Source organism: Marmota monax, unplaced genomic scaffold (assembly GCF_021218885.2).
Source record: "Marmota monax isolate L192 unplaced genomic scaffold, Marmota_monax_Labrador192_F-V1.1 WCK01_AAM20220418_F8-fsc00326, whole genome shotgun sequence".
In the NCBI taxonomy this organism is placed as follows: Eukaryota; Metazoa; Chordata; class Mammalia; order Rodentia; family Sciuridae; genus Marmota; species Marmota monax.
This window is the reverse complement of record NW_026693533.1, coordinates 823701-842326: the sequence shown is the minus strand read 5'-3', so window position 1 is coordinate 842326 and position 18626 is coordinate 823701. Positions and strand designations below refer to the sequence as shown.

Sequence of the window (18626 nt, the reverse complement as noted above, 5' to 3'; positions counted from 1 at the left end):
CTAATATTCCTTACTTTATGTCACCATTGCTCATTTCCTTTAACCCCTGATATTCATAGGCCATATCCAAAAATCATCGACTATTGCTTTAAAAGCAATCAAAACATTTATTTCAAGATCTATATTTATTTCATACATTTCTAGTCATATATTTAACCTTTTAACCACAATTATTGAATACTCAAGAATGTGAATTTGCCAAAGATATTTCCCTAATTTTTTGGTGAATATTAGTAATAATTAAGCTTTGAGTAGACATTTAAGTATGTATTTGACTCTCTACCATTTTGACCTCTACTCTACACAATTTAAATGTATAGTACTTTAATTCAGAAAAAACTTCAATAGTGCTATTCAATAAGATCTCCAAGAATTTTTATTCTATGATAGTGCTGTTTAAGATAAATATTAAAATCAATGGATATTCATAAAAAAATTAAAAAGGTGTATATATATATATATATATGTATATATATATACATACACACACATATATACATACATATGTATATTAGCAACCAAGTAATTTGTTTTATTAATATATTCATATATATATATATATATATATATATTAGCAACCAAAGAATTCATGCCATAGTATATATAGCATGAATTCTTTGGTTGCTAAAATATATAGAATTTCAAAGATAGGTATATTTGACCTTTATTAAATATCAAATGTTCAAGTCACATAAAATTATATACCTATAAAATTGTTGATTGTGAGTGTCTGTAAAGTAATATAAAAAGAGAAAGTCCTACTGGGAATTTTTATAAAAAATATTTATATTTTAACATTTCAGTCTTAAAATATTTCTATGTGATGGTATACTAATTTTTACAGAGTTCATTGAACTATATAAATATATACACAGTGGATATACAAACATATTTATTTGCATACAGTTATTAATGAAATTTTTTCATTCAATAATCTTAGTGATAACTAATTCTTTAAAATAAGTCACTACCCTAATATTAATATTCTGGAGTAGAAACAGTGCTAACTTTTTCTTTTCTTTTTTTTTACCCCTTGCTCTTTTACCAAGAATTAGTCATCAGTTTCTGTAAATGATGATAGTGATAGTGATGATGATTTGTTCCAAAAGTCAACAAATCTCAGCATGATTACTCTTTCTAAATAGTAAAGATTATGGGTTTACTTGCCGATTGCCTAACTCTTCTCTTTTGGAGCCTTCTCTGACCACCTGAATTTCCATTTTCATACCAGTGGGGACTTGCAGAATTTTCAAAGGACTGGACAAATTTACAACTACTCATTGATCCATGGATGATTATCTGCTACTGTTATCCTGTTGACATCCATAGTAAAGAGGAATAGACACACTATTTTTCTATTACCACACTCCCTGTAATTTCTGTGTCCGTTGTTTAATAGCAGCATTTGTTTCTTTTTAAATGGAAAACAAAGGTTTTGCAGTAGTTTCATGTATATATTTGCTCCTTATGTTTGACTCATTTTTATGCCTCCATTTCTCTCGTAAAGTTGTAAAGTTATGGAAGTAAATAACAAAATTATTATTTAAAGTGGTTGAACATTATTCTATGCTGGGCATTTCATGGAGCATTAGATCATTTATTTCTCATAATAGGCAGTAAAGAAGTTAATGTTATTACATTTGCTTTTCAATTGAGCATGAAGTTTGAAAAGCTCAAGTAATTTAGGGAGGTTAGCAAGTGAAATGTTCAAATATTAATTTGTAGTATTATTAGTTGTACTATTTTAAAGTGGAGGCTACTGTTATTCACTTTAGATTTTAAAAGCTCTTATGTAGACTGGGGTGAAAAAGCTTTGTTCTATTTATATCTGCATCTGTAATATCTATCATGGTACCCTATCTAGCACCCTAGTAAAACATCAATAAACTTATTTGTATGAATAAACATGACTAACTTTTGCAATATTAGGTAACAATTTCCCATTATGCAAATTTAGGAATCATTTCATAGCATTTCTAGTTGGATGTGAATCATTTTGTTATAATTTAAAACTTAAGAGATGCTTTTATTATACAGAATTAATATAATAAGGAAAAGATATTCATTTGCATTTTGTATTTAAATGTACATCACTGAATGAATTTGAGTAGCTTTTATGCTTATAAAAACTACAATTAGAACATGTGTTTTTTTTAAAAGTATTTTAAATTGCAATAAATGAATTTAAATATGTAGGTGAAGGATACATGATAATCAAAAAAATTGTTAAAGTTAGATATGCTGTGTAACCAAATATTTTGGGCAAGTTTTAAAATATGCATATAGATAGTTGCCCAGTCACAAACCAATATTAAATTTGAATACTAAAAGATATGAAGATAAATGTTTACTGATATTCTAAAATAAATATTACAGTATTAAATTTTTCAGCTACTTTCAATTTAATGTTTAATTAAATGTTTTAGCTTGGCCTTTACTGACTAAAAAGTTATATCTCTCTTATGACAAGGCAAAATAGGATATTTGGATTATGAAAATGATGTATTTAAGCAGATTCTTGAGTTTAGTTTATCAGAAAATTGGTACTGATGATTAATATCACATTTCAGTTCATATACAAAATAATAACCAAAATTCTTCAATTTATGATGAAGAATTGAAGTTTTCATTTAATGACTCCAAACACATCTGTGAATGAAGGAAGATAGTAATCTATATTAAAATACACTATAATCTTGTAATTGCTTTAAACCCTTAAGTAGCATGTGGAATATTCATAGTTCTAAGTAAAATCACTATTATAGAAGCAATATTAAAGTTTGTGTATCATGCAATCATGAATGTTTTCAATGTTACAACCTATTTGGCCTTAAGAATTATGTATATAAAGTAACAATAGACCATTTACCTATTATGAAAACACAGTACCTTCTTTTGATTCCTTCTACTACCTGAATTATTTTTTAAGACATCTCTTATATGGACTTTTTAAATTATTTTGTATTTTGAATGATTTTCTCAGAAAATGAAAGTAGATCTTTATCTTTCTTACCTTTAAAACATTCCAGGTTTTTTTGCTTGTAACCACAACAACATGCAGTGCTTCAGAAGATACAACTGATGCCTTTGTCATATTACATACTTTCTAAGAGGCATCCAGGAATGATACTATGCCTGTATAGTGTTCATCAGAGCAATTTGGACTCAGATATTATATTAAGCTTCTCCATGTCTTTACACTTATTTTTGTAAAAGAAAAACTTGGAACAAGTGATTTTTAAGACGTTTAATATCTAATTGTTAAGATTCTATAAGGTTTTAAAGTCCATCTTTTTAAAAAATGATGTGGATAATCTAGAATTTGATAAGCTTGTGCAAATTTCTTCAAAATTTCATTCACAACTTTCAAGAAGGTGAGTATATGTATATATATTTAGAAAAGAGCAAAAACTGAAATAGTTTAAAAAATGAAAGTGAAAGTGACAACAGGGTCCAGGTTGCTTACCTATTACAGGCAAACCTTTATTTAATATTGAGAGTGATTATTTTTTTTCCTTAAACACCAACTGGACAACTTGTTTGAATGTTATAGTATATACTAACTAACCTAATTGTCTTGAACTTATTGTTGCAATATCCACTAACAGTGACATCAAGAGGATTATAGGTCAAACATTTGGTCAGTAAATAGTTATAGGAGCAAAGTTACTTAAATCATTCTAAATGTTAGCGACACAGAAAATTCAGAATGTAATGGGACTAAATAAATACATCTCATATTTCAAAAGTCAATTATAATTAACAAGCCAGTTTTTAATTTTATTTGTACATTATACCAGTTAGGATGAGTTTCACTAAGCACATCACATGCATTTCATATTTACAAATTCTTCATTTATCATAGTTTTTAAATATTCCTAACTGATACAAATGCTGAAGTTATAGACACTCATTAGTAGGGACAGTAAAATCTGATTTGCTATTGATTAAAGGTTGTGGGAAGTTTAATAGATTTATTTAGCACTGCACCTGCCTCATTTGGCAAAGAAGTATTTATTTTATGCTTTACTGAGATATAATCAGTGGATAAAAATAATGTTTACATTTCAATGAGTTTGACTATGCATACACCTATGATACCAAAGCCACAATCAAGATACTAAACATATTCATCACCTGCAGAAACTTTTGTTGTGTTCTTTGTAATTCTGTGTGTTTGTGACATAGAGAGACATAACAAATCTTACTATGAGAACTACCCTTCTAACTAATTTTAAAATGCACACTACCTTATTATTAGTAATAGGCACTATGTTAACAAGAGATAATTATATTATCTCCTGAATCGAATGTTCTCATCTGGCATAACTTCAACTTTATATCCATTGAGCAATGAACACCAATGATCAATTCTTCATTTTTTCTCAGTTACTAGTAGATAACATTCTGCTTTCTGCTTTTATGAGTGTGACTATTTTAGGTAGTTCATGTAAATATGATCTTGAACATTTCTCCTTTTTTTTTTGAAATTGAGTTGTTGGAGATTATTATGTACTTTGGAAATTAATCTCTTATTGGATAGTGTAAGTAAGAACAAGGCTTGTCGTTGGAGAAAATGCCAGTTTATTGAGGAATAGCTCTGCATATTTATAGGGCTGGGGGCGGTTTGACAGTTATGACAGTTTAACAGTTTAAAGGTTTGACAGTTGGCACCAGGAGCTTTCTGATTGGTGGGTAAGGGACATGTGAGTCAGTAGGGCTCACCATTGGGCGGCTCTCTCGGGGGATGGAGAAATTACTCTTTGGAGCCGGGTCGACTCTTAACAGATAGATGGTTTTACACACATTTTCTCTTATTCTTTGTTTGCCATTTCATTCGGTTGATTGTTTCTTCCCAGAAACTTTTCAGTTTGATTAGTTCAACTTGTCTATTTTTGTATTTGTCACCTAATTTTTTGATGCCAATCCAAGATATTATTGCCAAGACCAATATAAAGAGTATTTTTCTCTATGTTTCTTCTGGGAGTTTCTGAGCTTAAGATCTTGCACTGAAATCTTCAACCCACTTTGAGTTAATTTTTGTGTATTGTGTGAGATAAGAGTCCAGTTTTATTCACTAAAAAGTTTCTAATCTTGTTACTAGTCATACTAGATTCCACAGTGAAAGCAGTAGTCTAATGAACAGTTTTGCATGCTTTTATTTTTCTTTCATATGTTATTTTTATTTTATATCTAAGCACGAAAAATGTCTTGGTCATTTAAATATAGGCAGTAGAAGTCTATGTATTTTATGATCAGATCCTCATTTATTCATTTAAAAATGTTAATGAACATTATTATGTGCTTGGCACTATTTTGGGTGTTCATGGTAATACTGAAGAAGAAACAAATGGGCCTCCACCATCAGGAATGCAGGCCATGGATAACAAACACTATAAATGAATTTTTTGGGGGGAGGGTGCCAGAGATTAAACTCAGGGGCACTCAATCACTGAGTCACATCCCGGCTCTATTTTTATTTTATTTAGAGACAGGGTCTCACTGAATTGCTTAGCTCCTCACTTTTTCCTGAGGCTGGCTTTGAACTCTAATCCTCCTGCCTCAGTCTCCTGAGCCACTGTGCCTGGCTTATAAATGGATATTTTTAAAAGAACGTAAATAACCTACAAAAGATTAGACATATATGTGATGATCAAGATAAGTCTCATAGATTCAGTGGCATTTTCGTAAAGACTTAAAGAATGTAAGGAGTTAGTCATGGGATTGTCTGGTATGTAGAGTTCCAGCCAGATAGAATAGACAATGCCAATGTCTTTACCATAAGTGTGCTTGGCAATAATGCTAGTGTTGCTGGAAAAGAAGAAACCACAAGAAGAAGAGTAAAAAGTAAACGTTAAGGACACAGTGAGGGGTCAGATTAGGTAATGAGCTAGGAAAATGAAAGAACACTACTTTTTATTCTAAGTGCAATAATCACATCAGACATTTGAGTAGAGGAATAACAAGGCCTGACTCAAGTTTTCATATGTTAATCTATTTGGTTCAAGGCTGGGAGTGTCTATTACAGTTCAGGGAAGTAATGATGGTTGACTTATTGTGGTCACAGTAAAAGGGTGAGTAGTGACTGTGGATTTTGGATATTTGGAAACTAAATACAGTGAGGTGCTGAGAATGGATGTAAGTTATGAGCAAAGGGGAGTCTAAATCCAGGGTTTTAGCCTAAGCAACTGGAAAACTAGATTTATCATGAACTGATGATTAAGAGTGAGAGGAGCATGTTTAGGAAGGAAATTTATGGTTCAATTTGAACTTTGGGGCATGTATTACAAATCTAAGGGATGAAGTTGAGAAGAGTTAGGTGCGTGCTTGGCATGTTTAAGGAACAGCACATAGGTCAGTGTGCCTAGAAGGTATAAGTAACAGGACTCTATTTAAAGATGTTGGAGAGCCAGAAACGTTTTTGGGATTTTTTTCCCCTGACCATGATAAAAATACATTAAGATTTACAAACAAGAAAGAAAATCTGGCCTACAATTTAAAAGGATTTCTCTGTTCTTGTATTTTCTGCCTTATTTTTTCACTTGGATAGAGGAACTAAATTTATTTAGTGAAAATGGTATTTATTAAGAAGATTATCTTTAATTGACAATATTAATTGGGTATACTTCTGGGATCTAATGTAATGTTTGAGTTTATGTATACGTTACGGGAAGATGCAACTAAGCTACTTAACATATCATTCAACCAATTTATAATTTTGTCCTGTGTGGTAAACATGTTAAAATTGATTTTAACAGTATGGAAATATATAATGTATTAACTATAGTCACTGAAACTGTGTACCTTCCAATCAACATTTTTTTTTTTTAATTTCTCATGCCTTTTTTCCTCACAACATCTGGTAACTACCTTTCTGTTCTGTTTCTATGAGATTGACTTTTTGAGGGGTGGTAGATATAAGGCTATCATGAAGCTTTCCTTCAGCTAAACCTCAAGTTGAATGCTGTTACAGCTCAACCCAGGAAAGACCATATATGACAACCTCACAGCTACATTATTCTCAGTGGTGAGCAGTTGAAAGTGTTTCCCCTAAGATTGGAACAATACAAGGAGGCCCACTCTCACCATTTCTATTTAATATACCATTAGAAATCCTTGCCCAGAGGAGTTAGGCAAGAAAAAGAAATAAAAGGCATTTGCATAGGAAAGGAAGAAGTGAAATTGTCTCTATTGATGATAACATGAGTTTCTATGTAGAAAACCCTAAAAAATACCGTGAGAAATCTGATAGATGAGAGCTGATAAACAAATTCAGTAAAATTGCAGGTCACCAACTCAACATACATGCAGCAATTATGATCCTATAAACTAACAGCAAGGTATCTAAAAAAGAAATTAAGAAAACAACTGAATTTATAATAGCACAAAAAGAGTAAAATCAGTCAAGGAGGGTAAAGGTCTCAAAATTCAAAACTACAAAAAACTGTTGGAAAAAAAAATTAAAGAAGACACAAATAGGTATAAAAATATCCCATGTTCATGGATTAAATGAATTAATATTATTAAGAGGTCAGTGATACCCAAAGCAAAAAAAAAAATTATAGATTTAATGTAATTCCTATCAAAATTCTAGTGTCATTTTTAACAGAAATTACAAAAACAATCTTTAGTTTTGTAGAAGGTATTTTAAAAATCCTTTAAAAATGTAATGGCCTTGGTATTTGTGAACAAAGCTGTGACCCTTATAACATTTTACATAAGGATTCCAAAAACTCTTATAAATGATTTTAAGTATGAATTTATATTAAGGAAATTAAATCCTTTGACTACAGTTGACAAAGCAAAATATATCTTATTAAGATTTTTAAAGATTATGAGAGATGCTGTCAATTATATGATTTGTCATATTTAAAAACTTGGCTATAAATATAGTATATTTCCTCTCATGAAGAGACTGAGTCCATTTGCACACTCCTTCCATCAGAGTAGGTCTGTAATGTACTTTGATATAGAACAAAGGAGATAAAATCTAGATCTTGAGAGGACTTGCATCATCCATCTTGATCCTTTTGGAGTGCTACTCTGATAACAGCAAGGAAGCCAGTCAAGCCACCTTGAGAATACAAGGCACTCATGAGGAAGGACTGAGGCACTCTCACCAATGCTGAATACTGACCATCCAGCACAAGAGTGAAGCCACTGTAGGGCTTGCTCTCCAGCCAGAGCTCGAGCTGAACACAGTCACATATATGAGTCTAAGAAAACCACAGAAGTTTCTCAGACAACTGTAAAAATCTGTAAAATGATAAACTGATAGTGTTTAAAGCTGCTATGTTTTAGGGAATTTATTAAGCAGTAATAAGAAATCAATACATATCCATGAAATATTTTTTGGAGTCTAGTCTATATTATTTGAGAAGAGTTTAACCAGTTCTTTTGTTGTTGTTGTTCATTTTTGGCTATTGTGTATTTTGTGCTAAATACTGTTATACTGTCAGAAATTAAAATATAGATAAAAATTATTGTTACCAGGGTAGATGATAGTTGAGTAGGGGTGATAAATATTAAATGTTAAATGTACATATTGTTGTAAAAGTTCACCTAACCAGTACATGAACTTATACATACATGAAATTCAGAGGGAACTCTGTACCTTGGGGTTTAAGACAGACTTCATGAGGAAAGTCCCACTGAGGTAGTTCTTAAAAAAACTGGATATATGTCAAGTATTGGAAAGAGAGATTTCAGGAATAGATTGAAAAAAGGTAGACATATAGGGGACAAGGTTTATATGTTATGCTAGATAAATAGTCAAACCATAAGTGAAGGAGAGCTAACGTACTCAAAAATACAAAAATAAATTAGATCCTTTTGCTGGAATCTATAGTTCAATATTTAGCATGTATCTGTTGTTGAATAACAAGATGTCCCCAAATGTAGTGCCTTAAAGCAGTACAATTTGTTATTTCTTCCAATTTTGTGGTTAGTAATTAAGCTTTCTGCTAATTTCAATTGCAATTACTCTTTTGATTTTAGTCATCTGATAGCCTGACAAATGAAGGATTCTAGATGACCCCACTGTCATGTCTAGCAGTTGGTGCTGGCTGAACATGTGGCCTCAAGTAGACATTACATTAATCCATGGCTTCCATTGACCATACCAGAGTCCTCAATATAGTGGTCTCAGGGATTCAAGAATAAGAGAAAGAATTGGCAAGGACTCTTAAGGCCTAGTATTTGCAATCACACAATGCTATTTCTACCATATTTATTGTATTATGGGGACACCACTCAGAAAACACACTAAGCTTGAGTTTGAAATGAATCAAAGAATTTCATTTTATCTATCTTTTCCTGGCCAGGGACACTACTACCAGAGCCCAAGTGGCTTTCTGATAGAAGTGTGCTGGGCAGTCTGTGGTTCCAATATTTAAGGAAGAAAAGCACATTCTTTGGAATCTGAGAATTGCCCGCAAGCAGGATACAAAGACTGAGAAAAGTAATTAGTAGAGCAGAATCATTAGTCACATCCTGGGTTTGAGCACAGTTGTGGTTGTACATCCTGGGTTTGAGTACATTTGCAGGTGTATGAAGCACAGAAAAACAATTTTTTAAAAAAATACTTCTTAAAAACTGCTTATATAGCAGTTTCACATGGGAACCATAAAATTGGAGTTACTATGGCTATATCTATTTAGGCTTGTCTATAACTACACTTCATACTTAACTCTTGTTTTATTGGCCTATACTTACCTGTGATTTAACCTATGCTTGTCTGTACCTGTCTATAACTACAGTTAACCTATGAGCACACACTTATCACCTTATATTGTCTATGTCTTACTGCTAGCAACATTAAATCCTATAACTTAAAATTGTATTATTATTTTATTGCTACTTCTTCTGCTTTACTGTTTACTTCTTCTACCTTATAACTAGGGCAAACTAAGGTAACTTAACATCACTAATTTTATAACACTTATCTTAAAATCCTGTAATCTGTATTATTTCATTTATGTATTTTATTTATATATTTCCTAATCTTATAACCTATAACCTATTACTTGTATTGATTAACTCAGCAATTGATCAAAGCATTAAGCCAGGTTAGATTCAAGGAGGTGGAAATACAGACTTCACATCTTGACAGGAGAAACAATATCATTATTGCAAAGGGGAGATGAACCTAGGGAGACCTGATTATTTTGACAGCTATTATAATAATCTATTATAACACAAATTAGAGATTCTCACTTTAATCAGTGAGAATCCATTAGCCTTTTTGAACCTGTTATTGAGCTGTCTTCAAGCTGTGTTTAAATAATTTGAATATGGTCATTAACAGTAAGTTACATTAATGAATGGATAGATTAAGACCAAGAAGCAAAGTAGAACACTTTTTGGTAACTTAAGTCTAGATAACCAGTCAAGGAAAATGTAACAAACTCAGATAACATTTGACTCCTTAGAAATTTGTAACTTGGTTTAATTATCTTCCTTTCTTTATTCTATTTTCTAATAAAGATTAAAAGTTATGTATAACCTGTTCACATTCGCCGATATATCTTATTATATATAACATTTCAAAAGGCCTAACTTCACAAAAATATCTGTTGTTATACATTTCTTCTCTTTAGTTTACTAGACTTCCATCTGAATAGCTTCACAATTAGGTTGTTAATATTGCCCAGGAGTAGCGGAGCGAATAAACTTGATATGAATCAATTTTCTGTTTTGAGTGTTCTTGTGTATCACAAAAAATTCCAAAGCAGAGAACAAGGGCAATTTTCCTGAACTATTTTGGACAACTGGAGTTAAACAAAACAAACCAAAAACCCAAAACACAAAACAAAACAAATCAAAAGAACCCCAAACAAGAACAGTTTCTCTTTCAGAATTAAAATAAGTGCCTTCCTTCCCCTCTTCTGTTTCTTGAATGTGTACTTATTCTTTTGCCTAACAATTCACCACCTGAGACTTTGATGTTACAAGGGCGGGGGGGGGGATAGATATATTTAGAGATTTTAGACAACTGAATATTTATGATATGTAATAGACAAACAGGGAGAATACCTAAAAAAAACTGGAAAATGAATTTTGGGATTTAAACATTGAATTGCCATCATAATTGAGCTGTCTGCTTGTTGTACACAGAAGCTCTAGTGGGTGTCCCAAACCACACACTGATTTTTTTGACAGCTTTATAAAAGCACAATTTGTACACTATGAAATTCATTCGTTTTAAGTGTAAATTCAATCCTAATTTAACATATTTACAGGGTTTTGTAGCCATCACCACAATCCAGTTTTAGAACATTTCTATCTCCATATTCCCACCGTCAGTTCCAGGCAACCACTAATCTGCTTTCTGTCTCTTTTCTGGATATTTCATATAAACATAAACATGTGTGTTCTTTTGCATTTGACTTCTTTTACTCAGCAAGTTTCTGCAGTTTATCCATGTTGTAACATGTATCAGTACTTTATTTATCGTCTCCCACCCTTCTTTCTTTTTTTTTCTTTCCTGAATTGTATTCTATTTTTGTGCTAGTTCATTTTACTGTTATAACAAAATATTTGATACTGGGTAATTTATAAAAGCATAAATCTATTTCTGACAGCTCCAGGTTCTAGGATGTCCAAGATCAGGGTGCTGCATAATTGCTGTCTGGTGTGGACCTTCTGTCTACTTCCACCATGGTCCCTTTTTGCTATGTCCTCACATGGTGGAAAACAGAGGGGCAAAAATGGTCCTAGCTCATTCTCCCTAGCTCCTTTATAGAGTCACTAGTACTACTCATGAAGCCTCTGCCCATTACTTAAATCACTTTCCAAGTCCCATTTTTTAATAGTATTGCATTGAGAATTTAGGTCTCAACATAAATTTTGGAAGAAACACAAATGTTCAAACCATAGAATTCCACCTTGGATTCCCCCACATTCATATCTGACTCTCCTGTAAAGTTCATTCATTTCTTCCCAATAGCTCCAAAAGTCTTATCTTGTATAGTCATCAAGTCCTTGAGGAAAACAGCACTAAATCCTGAGGTTTGAGGGCAATTTTCTTTGATTACATGTTATAAGTTTTGGACATTCTAGAAAGGGCTTGGCCACTAAGACACTGAGAGATTCCCACTTCCTTGGCTTTTTTTGATACATCCCACAAAGTGGACTTCACAGTTTGAAATCTGGTGGTTCCAGCTCTCTCAGGCACACTGGTGGCTCTACATATAAGGTGTCCCAGGAGAAACTCCATCAGTGGGTCTCAGGAGTTTCCCTAGTGGCACCACTATGGCACTTCTCCTGAGCCATAAGGCCGTCCAGAACATCCTTTGAAGTCAAGGTAGAAGCAGCCCTTCTTTCCTAGCTCATGTAGTCTGCATACCCGCGGAGTCAGCACTCTATGCCTGCTCTGAGGTTGACCACTTGTATCCTCTGGAGCAGCAGCCTGAGCCATGTCTGTGCCTGCTGAGGCTACACTTGGGCCCCTGTGAGCCACACCTGTGGCTCAGGAGCACTGTGCTAGAATGTAGGGATCACAATTGAGGTTTCCTTGGGCACAAAGTGCCACAGGCATCTCGGGCTCCTTCCTTGAAACCTCTTTGCTCCAGAGTGGGCTCCATAATACCTTCAGAATTACTTTTTCATTGTCTGGGTGACTGGCATCTGGCTTCCTTCTGTCCCTACCATTCTCCCACCCTTGGAGTTTTCTCCTGAACACCATTTTTATTCTTTGCAATCTGGCCAGGATGAGAATTTTCCATATCTTTATGTTCTGCTTCCCTTTTGATTATAAATTCCATCTTTACTCCATTTCACTCTTCTCTCATTTTAGCAGTCAGGAGATACCATGCAGCACCCTTAGCATTTACTTAGAGATTTCTTTTGCCAAATATTCTAGTTCATCACTCTTAAGTTCTTCCTTCCTTCTGCAAAGTACTAAGACATAAACATATTTCAGCCAAGTTATACCACTTTGTATGAGGATGGTCGTTCCTCTGCTTTCCAATAAAATATTCCACATTTCTAATAACTCATTAGAATGGCCTTTATTATCCATATTTTTGGTCTGCTGCTATAAGAATACCTGATACTGTATAATTTATAAACAAACAAAAAGCACCTTATTTTTGACAGTTTTAGGGGCTGTGAAGTCCAAGATCAAGACCCCCTAGGTTTAATATCTAGTGAGGACCTTCTCTCTACTTTCATAATAGTGTTGTTGTTGTTTTTGCTTTATTCTCACGTGACAAAGGGCAGATAGGCTAATAGGGCCTAGCTAGTTCTCTCCAGCCTTATCCAGGCTCTATCCTCATGATTAATTTCCTCCTAAACAGCCCACCTGTTAATAAATATTGCCTCATTAATAAATATTGCCTCATTGAGGATTTATGTTTCACTGTGACTTTTGGAGAGAATGTCATCTTTCAAATCATAGCAATTATGCACTAATTTTCATATTGCAGTTGCTGTATTTCTTTCCAACATGCACAATATTTTATCATTCTTAGTCATAATGGTTTTTGAAACTAGTAGCAGCAATATTTCTAATGCCATTTTAACAATTCCAATTTGGGGGTACATTGTAACAGTTTCTTACTTTCACACCATTAATGGCTTTGCTTAGATGATTGTCCCATTTATGGATTTCTTTTGAGAGTCACTTGGTGTGTTAGTTCACTTTGTGCTGCTATAATAGAACACTCCCATGGATTAAAGCCCACTTTCTTGGAGCTCTCAAGAATGGGTTTAAGGTTGCATGCAGTGGTGCAGGCCTGTAATCCCAGTGGCTCAGGAGGCTGAGGCAGGAGAACCACAAGTTTAAAGTAAGGCTAAGCAATTCAGCAAGGCCCTGAGCAACTCAATGAGTCTCTGTCTCTAAATAAAATACAAAAAGTGCTGGAGATGTGGCTCAGTGAATAAATGTCCCTGAGTTCAATCCCCAGTAGAGAGAGAGAGAGAGAGAGAGAGAGAGAGAGAGAGAGAGAGAGAGAGAATGGATTTAATATCTTTGCAAAAGGGATTTCCCTGTCCCTGTCCCTTCTGCCACATGAGGACATAGTAGGACAAGTACCAGGCCTTATCCTGTTTGACCTCAGACTTGTTTCTTTTTGTTTTTTCCTGGCTGTATCCATTTTAACAAAGATCAAATACTGATTTGCTGTATTTCCAAGATCTCTTTGTCACATGTCTGTTGTCTGTGATCAGCCATTAGAGGGTTTGGAGGGAGATTGGCTGGTTGAATAGAAAGGTCAATTTCTTCCCTTCCCCATCTTTATATTGTATCTATTCATCAAGGGCGGCTTCTTGTATGTTTCTTCCACTCAAGACTCCTGCTGTGGTTCCATCTTGTTCCAGGTGATCTTGGGGTTTGGACTCTGCACTTTGTCTTTGGGATTGTAATGGCTTCTTGCTGTTGCTAGTCTCTGGATTGCTATACAACCATCTGTTTGGTCTCTCAGCTCTTCTATTACCTCATCTAATGCATTCTCTGAATTCAATTATTATTGAATTACTATTCTGTTTAATATAAACAGAATTTCCAGTAGAACTTTCTGCAGTGAAGGAAATATCCAGACAGTAGCTACTAGCTACAATGGCTATTAAATACTTGAAATGTGGATAATGCAATGGAAGATGTAAATTTTCAATGTTTCCCAATTTAAAATCAATCTAATTAATGGATTTAAGTAGTCACATCTGGCTTGTGGCTATTATATTGGACCACAGAACCCTATATTAAAGATATAATTCCTTTCTACTAGTTGCAGAGATTAAAATGGCCTCTTAAATATATATTTTTTTTAATTTAAAAGTGAACATTTTTTCTTTGAATTTTATCCCATTGCTTTTAGGCTTCAAGCTCTTCCCATTTACAGCCTTGGCAAATGACTTCTATTTTTTAATTTTTCCTTTACATTTACATTTTGTCATCTCAAGTCTATTTTGGTGACAAGTCTGTCTGTTTTAACTCATCTAAAATGTTTTATGACTGCTTTTTAAAAATTTCCTTTTATTTTATACTAGGTCCTTAGTTTTGAAAGAGATAGGATTTAATGTGGTCCAACCTTTCCTGAGTTATTAGTACCATATTTAGTGTAGTCACACCCTTCTTCCATAGTCCTCCCTTGTCCCAGCCTTTTCTTTTATGGCTGTATCTAACTTTTAGAACATTCTACCTTATATTAATACTGGATTTATTTTTCTGTAACCTCTATCAGTTGGTTTTATTTAACTTTTAAGAGCAATTACATGATTGCTCTCAGTGATGGTCCTAGTGAAGACCTTTTCTCTACTTGCAAAATGGTGTTTTGTTGCTTTATTCTTATGTTATAAAAGGCATGATTCTTTTTCATGATAGCACTTTTGAAGTTTGCTACCATCTTCACTGGAGTTCTTTTTTCCATGTTAAATGTTCAAAGTTTTTCATTATACCTTAGTTAGTACACCCCTAGGTTCCATACCTTCTCTGCATGGCCTTAGGTTGACTGGACCAAAAGTCTTTGTAGGGCTCTCATTTAACCTACTTCTATATAATATAATTATATTTCAGGACATGGTAGGATATCCGGTAGGATTAGCTAAATTCTTAGTTTTCCTCTTGGTTGATTAAAAAGCCTGTTTTCCCTACACATTCTCTCTGTCCTTTCATGAAGCATAATTCATTTGACAGGTTTTTACCAAACATGTAGTGCTGTTGTCACTAGAGATAGAATTGGTTGTTTGGACTCAAATACAGGATGTTATATTTTACTCCTACAGAATTGTATCTTGTTGCAGCCTTTATAAAATAATAAAAAAAGCCTACTCCCACAGGCATTAATCCATACCGAGAGTGGACATGTCCCACTTCTTAATGCATAATTACAATGATAAATAAATTTGATCATGTGTTTTGTCAGGGACAACAAACTATAGCATTGGATAATTATACAGTAAAATGACTTTTGATATTTTTACAGAAATTAGATTTAACAAATTCTTGTCCTTTGTTTCCTTAACATGCCTTCAGTATCTTTGTGTGTTATCCAAAGAAATTAACTCCATTCATTGAATCATTATTCAAATATACTTTATGATATTTTGGCTAACATTTTTGGCTGTTACTCAAAATAAGACTATATCTGGTTAGTATATAAAATACTTCAATATTATATTTCTCTGGGGAAAATATTGTGAAATGTAAGAGATCAGCTGTTGAATGGTTTTATTAAATGTGCTTTGACTTTCAAAATAATAATTGTGAGAAATAATATGTTCAATTTGCAGAGTTTTAATTTTAATGCATTTTTGCTTCTTTAGCATTTGTGGAATCCAACATTTGGAACGAATAGGAAAGAAGCTGAATCTCTTTGATTCCCTTTATTTCTGCATTGTGACGTTTTCTACTGTGGGCTTCGGGGACGTCACTCCTGAAACGTGGTCTTCCAAGCTTTTTGTTGTTGCTATGATCTGTGTTGCTCTTGTGGTTTTACCCATACAGGTAAATATAATCTTGCTAAATTTTATAGAAGTGTTCAAAGTCTTGTAAAATTGAATATTCCATATTTTAATAAAACTACTGGGTGCCTTATTCATCTAGCAGTAATATACCGCCACATTCTCTCATTATATCTAATCAATTATGTAAATTATTTCAGAAATTCCATTTTTTTCTTTATTAGAAACAGTGAGGTGTTTTCTTCCTTCAGACACAATTGATAGCTCACATCTTGTTTTAATTTTTTGAGTTGCTTTTCTTTATATAGACAGTGTTAAATCACATTAATTATGGGACACTATGATTCTATTATTGGATGATAGACTAAAGAAACAAATTTGTGAAGGGTCAATTTCTCTCAACTCTTGAAAATAAACCTAAAAGCTGTAAACTTCAATGGATTAGAAGTTGATTATTTATGTTCAACTAAACCAAAATTTGAACATGGTATTACAACTAGTATACAGCATTTTGGGACCTGAATAGTAGGTTGCAAAAGGATAGGGATATAAAATGTGACTTAAGATAAATAGAAGTAATTGCCAACTCTTTCTTGTAATGACCCCTGGGTGCTCCTAAGTGAGCATGTCAGAACAGAGATATGATGAAGTGTAAATTAAACTTGCATGTTCATTACACAACTTTGGCAATGAGTGTATCTAAATACTTCCTTTGCAGCCACAAAAATTACCTTCTATGTCTTGTTTCCTTATATTCTTCCCTTGCTCGCTCCACTTCCTCCAGATACTGATGAGGGTGTGGTGTGGCTTTTGTGTCTTGATAAGGGAATTTCCCATTGCATGACATGTGGGTAGAACTTGACAGGAGAATGTGGAGGGATGCTGACAATTTCGCTCAGCATATGGCATAACTTATCACATTATTCTGTATATAAATAGAGGCATAAGCCTTTTAGTGGCCTGATGTGATATAGTAACACAATTGTGGTAATTTATTTCCTTAGATACCTGAAACTCGTGGCAGACACTTATAATCTCTGAAGAAATCATATGACAAATCTGTTGTTGAAGAGAGTACTTAGAATCTCAATGACTTCACCTAAGAAATTGACTGTACCTAATAAATGATGCATATACTAGATTGATTTTCTTTTGTATTTTCATGTATGATGTTACTCATTCACATTTCGAAAATATATTACAGTTCGAACAGCTGGCCTATTTGTGGATGGAGAGACAAAAGTCAGGTGGCAATTATAGTCGACATAGAGCTCAGACTGAAAAGCATGTTGTTCTGTGCGTCAGCTCACTGAAGATTGATTTACTTATGGATTTTTTAAATGAATTCTATGCTCATCCAAGACTACAGGTACATTTAATGCATGATACTGGATCATACCTATTAATATATTATCAAATTCAGTTAACTGACAGTGCAGCCTGCATTTGGAGGTTTTTAATTTATACAACCAAAGGTATAGAGAGCAAATGAAGAACTACAAATATAGCCAAGAACATAGAAAAAATGCTGGAGGAATAAACAGCATTTTCAGATTCTTTCTGTATCTACATTAAAAGACAGATGGAATTATGTTAATTCAGAAAGCAAGATTTTCTTTGAATTAAATGGTTGCTTTTTCTCCCTTGGATAAAACATAAATGACATTTTTATGAAACAGTGAATTTTAAACATAAAGTATAATAAAACAATGAAGGAACCATTTCAATATCATCTGTTCACTTGAATGCTACAGAATTTCATGAAGTTTTGCTGCTGGAAATGTGGAAGTCTGGAAGTTCCTCTTTATTCATTTATTTATTTTTGTTGGTTTGTTTCCTGGAGTATAACTAGGTACTATTTATAGTAGCAATAAATGACCCAAAACTGTACAGTAACTAGATGAATCGAGAACACGAATTCAGAAGAGTTTCTTAATTTGCCTAGGCAGATGAAATCCTTGGATATTTCTACTTTTCAGGATACATGGTCAATGTAGATTTGTTGGTCCTTCCTCAATATATCATTGTCATGGGGTTAAATAGTTCTGGTGATGGAGACATTGCTGAGTATGTTTGTTCATTCTTCCTTTATTAAAAGGAAAAGCATAGATTTGTGAATATTTTTAGAGCTTTTAAATACTATATTTTTACATTTAAAAAACTTACTTTAAAACTGATAACTATATCATATAAAAATCTTCTGTTTTCATCAATTAAATGGTGGT

The 18626-nt window shown here is 33.2% G+C and overlaps 1 protein-coding gene across 8 annotated transcripts in view; it reads left to right on the top strand.

Moving 5' to 3' along the window:
- Positions 1–18626, top strand: part of Kcnt2 (potassium sodium-activated channel subfamily T member 2) — a 387627-nt gene that overhangs the window by 174710 nt on the left and 194291 nt on the right. For all 8 annotated transcript variants that reach the window (XM_058583690.1, XM_058583689.1, XM_058583687.1 and 5 more), the window contains 2 exons: positions 16264–16444; positions 17606–17770. In XM_058583690.1, the coding sequence (XP_058439673.1) occupies positions 16264–16444; positions 17606–17770 (346 nt within the window). The remainder of the gene's footprint in view (positions 1–16263; positions 16445–17605; positions 17771–18626) is intronic.